The 6123-nt window shown below is 30.1% G+C and overlaps 1 protein-coding gene across 2 annotated transcripts in view; it reads left to right on the forward strand.

Moving 5' to 3' along the window:
- Nucleotides 1-4853, forward strand: part of LOC106472047 (kynurenine 3-monooxygenase-like) — a 36744-nt gene extending 31891 nt beyond the window's left edge. Inside the window, exons 10-14 of one of the 2 annotated variants that reach the window (XM_013932674.2) lie at nt 1115-1172; nt 1738-1820; nt 2480-2581; nt 3056-3115; nt 4172-4853. In XM_013932674.2, the coding sequence (XP_013788128.2) occupies nt 1115-1172; nt 1738-1820; nt 2480-2581; nt 3056-3115; nt 4172-4327 (459 nt within the window). In that variant the 3' untranslated portion in view covers nt 4328-4853. The remainder of the gene's footprint in view (nt 1-1114; nt 1173-1737; nt 1821-2479; nt 2582-3055; nt 3116-4171) is intronic. The other variant, XM_022400659.1, reaches the window with a different exon arrangement.
- The last annotated feature ends 1270 nt before the right edge of the window (nt 4854-6123 follow it).

The raw sequence follows: 6123 nt of genomic DNA on the forward strand, positions 1-6123 counted from the left end.
AATAAATATTCTGGGGGAGGCAAAGTTGTGTAAACATATAGATTCTCTCTATACCGTGCTTCTTTTATTTATTTGGGAAGAAAACATCAATTATCTTATATGTTGCAAAATCTGGGGGTTACAAACCAAGGTCTGGGGGAACACTTCCCCCTTGCGTAATAGCAAATTACACCATACACGTTAGCTGTACTGTCATCTAATAACACACATTTATGTCAAAACAAAATAACCTTAAGGATCATTCTAATATTCTTAAAGTAGTGTTAAGTGCACAGATATTGTGTCCCTGTTTATTTTCCCTCGTTAGTCCGATCTCCCATTACGGCCCCCCAGTGGCACAGCGGTATATCTGCGGACTTACAACGCTAGAAACCTGGTTTCTATACCCGTGGAGGACATAGCCCAGATAGCCCATTGTGTGGCTTTGTGCTTAATTTCAAACAAACAAAATCTCCCACTACGAAAACAAATAGTACTGTTTGTTGAAGAATGAAATAAATAATTTTCCCTTCATCTCCAGCAATTATAGCCTTATAAACTGAACAGCTCCCCAGTGGCACAGCGGTATGTCTGCGGACTTAAAATGCTAGAAATCGGGTTTCGATACAGATAGTCCATTGTGTAGCTTTGTGCTTAACTTCAAACAACAACATATTAAACTCAATTATTTACCGCCATCTATGACCAAAGAATTAAGTTAACATAAAACTTTTTGACATTGTATCTCATAAGAACCAAGAGACATTATATATTACGCTTTACCTAATTTAATATTTTCAGGCTATGTAAATACTATATACATCATATCATGCAAGCAAGAGATTATTCAATTAATTGCTAGTGGGTATAACTTTGTCTTACCTTGTAGAGCAATTGCTTGGTATGGGAGAGGCTTTGGATTCAATTCCAAATTTAGGAAATGTAAAATTGAAATTAGCACAAAAGCTTGTGTAAATCACATACTTTTTTATTTAGGTAAGAATTATAAATTACACTATACGTAATGAGAAACATTGTTTTATTTACATCAAGTTTAAAAATTACAGAGATTTATTATTATTTTGATAAGAGATGTGCTAATTACATTGCATATAAACGGAGGGTATTATTCTAGGGGTTCGAGGATTGTCTTATATTTGACGAGTTACTAGAGAGAGAAAACTTCCAATTAGGTAAGTTCTGAAGTGCAAACATCTTCTTCCAAAACAAAAACAAAGTAATTCTTGCGAGTAAAAAAATTACATCATTACAAAGAAGAACTTTAAAAGTTTCTTGTTATACACTGTTAAATATTTTTATGAAGTGGTCTGAATACTCGTAAAAGTCACAAAATATATCAAGCTCAACTACTTTTAAGCAATAAATCTATCCATACTATTTTAATTACACTACTAGAAATTAGTAATAAGTTTTTTATTTTATGTCCGAAGTTTGTAATAAGCTCCCAGGTGTAATCATTGTATAAGTAAAACAAGTAACTTATGTATGTATGTATATATATATATATCGTGATCATGAATTTAAAATATATTTTAATTTTAGTTATAAATTTAAATTCATAAGCACAGTTTTCTTTATTGTTACAATTCATAAAACAATAACCAGGTGATATAAGATACTTCATTAACAGAAAATAATTATCTCAGGAAATGAAGAATTAATCCAACTGATTATGCAACTGTATTATGTCAAGAGAGAAACTTATAACAGTTTTTCGACTTTTTTTTTCTTTTAAAGCTAGGGTATTGCCAGAGTTTACTCTTTACAGGACTCCTGATGCTGAAGCTATATGTGACCTTGCAATGTACAACTATGTGGAGGTAACTGAATAAAATATAAAATTTACTATATAACCATCATATACAGGATGAGGCGATATTGTTTCATTTAAAACATATTTTAATTTCCAAGTCTGACTTTGAAACAAACAATGATAAAGCTGGTTTCAATCATCTTCATAATACCTACTTTAGTACCAACTGTGTAGTAATTTTTACCTCACCTTGTATAACTGTGTATAATTGGATATTAAAATCATATACATCATTTGCCATGTATTATTTAGAGCTCAGTATTTATATTTTGATATTTATATACAACTGCTAAGTACCAGAAAGAAGTTTATGTACATTTGGACTTTTTGTATATAAGATGATCCATAATAAATACATTTTAGAAACACCTCTGTAGAATATCGTTAAATGAAGTTCATGTTATTTTCTGCTGTACCTAATAACCAGTGTGGATAAAAACTTATATTGTTTACGCAAATGTCACACAAAGAGAGGTGTTTTCTACTCCTTTTAACTTTTACAAGTCAGTGAAAAAACCTAAAATGACATCTAATCTTAACCTTTATTAATATTAAATTGAATAGTTCATTTAAGAATTAGTATTATTGCATAATCAGATGTATTGAAAATATTAAGTGAATATGTGTTGTTTTTTTTACTGTTGCCTGTATAAATTACTCCACAAGATGAGACATCTAGTAAATTCCAAGTCATTTCTCCTGAGAAAGAAGTGTGACAAATTCCTTAATCTCATTTTTGCTGATTCATGGATTCCTCTATATACGATGGTAAGAATGAATCATTTGCACCATTACTAAAGCATCAGTTTCTGGTTTATGCTTTCATTACACCTGTGCTAAATTATCTTAATACTATTATTTTAAGTGACTTCAGTGATGAAAGTACACTATTCATTATAACTTCTAGGTTTTGGTTAATTACTTGATTATTAAAAGTGTGTCTATCAAAAACATGACATCATTATCATAGTTTCTGTTTTCTTAAAATAATTTATCTGTTTTGTATGTTTCTTTCAAAAAGGACTTCTTGCATATGAATGAAGTACTAAAATGTTTATTCTGAATATTTGAAAATATGCTGTGAAACAGTAAAATATTTTTATGTAATAAGATAGATATTTTAGTAATCAAGCAAACACTGTCCTTAAATGTATTAGTATCTTGAAACATGAAGCATTTGAAAGAAATCTTTGTTAAATATAATGTCTCCAAAATTAGATGGGTGTTCTTGTTTCTATGCAGGTTACATTTTCAAAGAAAAGGTACCATCTCTGTGTAAAAAACAAAAAATGGCAAGACAAGGTAATGGCAATGCAAATCAAGTCTTTCTAATGTACAAGTCTTTTTTTTTATTTTGTCTAAGTTCATTATTTGAACTTAAAATTATGAAGCTAAAACATGGTGAATTATCGATTGTATTGTATTATAAACTATATTAGAGCATTAGGCAAAGCTTTAATAATTCCCAAGTTTTGCACCACTCATGAAAGTTTTGGACATGTTGACTGACCATGTTTTAAGATAATCTTCTGATGATAATAAAGCTATATCCCACATGAAACTAGATTTTAACTTTCTTCAGTGTGTCACAGTTGAAAGATTTGACATATCTCATCCTTCAATAACTAGTATAGAAGATACCTTTATTCAGGTAAATATTTCAAAATTTTCATGCAGGTAATGTAAATTAGTGAAATCCTAGTAAACTGGATGTGGGAAAGTGTGAAACATATACTTGATCCTCTAATGTTGACAAATTTTACAAACCACAACTATCTGCCAGAAATACATGTCTCCTGATAATTGTAATATTTTGCTTTCTCCGATTCTTTAGGTAACCTTCTGATGATAGTAGATTTGTCATCTGACATATGAAATTTGAGCAAATTCTTTTCATTTACAATTTTCGTTTTTGTTCTGCATTTAAATATTTTTTTCTTGTATGTTACTTTTAAGTACTCCTTTATAAAAATCACAGGTTTTTTCATAAATTTTATTCCTTTTTTTGTCAACATTACTGATTTTAAAACTCATCATCATTCAGTTCCTTTCAGTTTGTTTTCTCGTTTGAAATATGTATATATATTAAGGACAATGTATTTTTATAATTACAAAATCCACTCATTTTGTCATAACAGATCACTTTATATCTAAACAAAACTTGAAGCCAGTATGTTGAGTTTTATCTCTTTCTTGTTTATATTTTTAATTAACTATTAAAATATTATAAACTACCATGCAACTATACTTATATATATATATATATATATAAGTTACAATACAATTTACTTTTATAGGCTTTATTAATAAATTAGAAAAGCCAATGCTTGATTTTGTTACTACATTTAATATTTCTAGGTTATCAACCAAACAATCTGGGCAGTTGGTGTGTCAGCAAGTGTTGTAGGATTATCTGTGTTTGCCAAACTTCTGCATAACCACCCACATTGGCTTGAGGCTGCTTTGGAATCTTTGAACAAATTTAAATTAAGCATGCCTTTATTTCATAACTAAATATGTTCATAATAAGAGAAAACATCAACTGTTAGTGTTAATGAACTAAACTATCAAATATTTTTGACAGACCTACAAAATTTGAGCTGTAACATTTTCTAATTAAAATAATCTTATACATACATCTAAAATAATAATTTATACATTGAATTCAATCAGCTTTAAATGGATACACTCGGTTTTGTTCATTTGATGTAAAAATATATACTTATATAACTTTGTAATTCTTTTGAAAAACATTCAAGATTTGAAAAACTAAAAGACTTTATTTTGTAATGAACATATTGTCCTGCTATACATTTCGACCAGTGTTACCATGAGACATTTTATGCTGTATCATCTCTTCCTTAAATTACAGTTTTTACTTTAAAGAATTTATTAGTTATGAGTTATGCCTACAAGAGAATGGTTCAACTCACTGTGTCAGTACTAAATGATTTATACTAACAGTTACAGATCGTAGGGATTGGAATGTTGTTAAGAGCTGTATGGTAGTTCATATTAAATATGCTAATGTATGGAGTTATTTTTTGGATAATTATTTTTGCCTTATTGTTTTAACACCAAAAACATCCCATGAAATCTTTAGAAAATGCTGAAATACAAAAGAGATTGTGTTACATAGGTCATTATTTTTGATATGCTTTAATACTTAGTTTCGTTTACATCTTATCAAAACTTAACATTTTTACTTTAGAAATTACCAAGGTACTGTTAACCAGAAACTACAGTACAGCTTAATTTTCTAAATATCTCAATATTCTTGTTTGTTTAATTGTGTATTCTTGTGTACCATGTTTTAATGATTTTGACTTACTTGGAAATTTTAGTACAGTTATCATCATATAATATTTAAATTTTGTATATGAATAATAAACATTACTTACTGCAACCAAACAACCCACAGTGCTCCAGTGCTTTGGAAACGTTTATTTCTTTTTTTATTGAGCAAACTATCAATGAAATACCTAAACTAATTTTCAAAAATATGTCCAACTTTGCTTTTAAACAATCTCATTTTACTTTAAAAAGAAAGACTTATGAATAGGGTCATAATAGGTATGGTAATAAAACCTTTAGTTTTTCCTGTCTTTGAGGGTCAGAATCATGTAAAATAATTTCTTACTTACCTCAATAAACAACATTATACTTACTTAACTTACTGGCAGTCCTTCACAGCTGAGGATGATAGTCTTGCATGATGATTTTATCTGTGAGTCTGAAGATGTCTGATGAGGCCAATCTGAGGTCAACCAACTCTGTTGCAGCTTGAGCAGGTGTTTGTTAGTAGAATGAGTGGTCCTGGATTGGTGATCTGAGCCATGGCATTCTGTCAGACTCTTGTTGTCATTGTATGGTTTCAAAATGCTGAGATTCTTACAGCATACTCCTCCTCTATGCTAGGCAGTTCTGGACAACAGTCTCCCAACAATTGGTGTTGCACTTCTTCATCTTGGTCTTGAGGATATAATTGAGGCATTTTTTTCTGCTCTCTTCTGGTATGTATGCCATGACTGAGCTTAGAGAAAAAGAATCTGAAGTTGGACATACAGATGACATGGCCAGCCCAGCGAAGTTGATGTCATATGATCATCTCCTCAATGCCTATAGTGTTCACTTGCAAAGAGAATGCTAATATTAGTGCATCTGTCTTCTGACTGTACTTGAAAGATCTTCTGCATTCAGCTTTGTTGATACTGTTCCAGGATCTAGAGGTTTATCCTATGTTGTCCATGTCTCAGCTCCATAGAGTAAGATGAGAATCACAACTGCTTGATAAACCATGAGCTTGGTTT

This window comes from Limulus polyphemus, unplaced genomic scaffold (genome assembly GCF_000517525.1).
Source record: "Limulus polyphemus unplaced genomic scaffold, Limulus_polyphemus-2.1.2 Scaffold5044, whole genome shotgun sequence".
Taxonomy (NCBI): domain Eukaryota; kingdom Metazoa; phylum Arthropoda; class Merostomata; order Xiphosura; family Limulidae; genus Limulus; species Limulus polyphemus.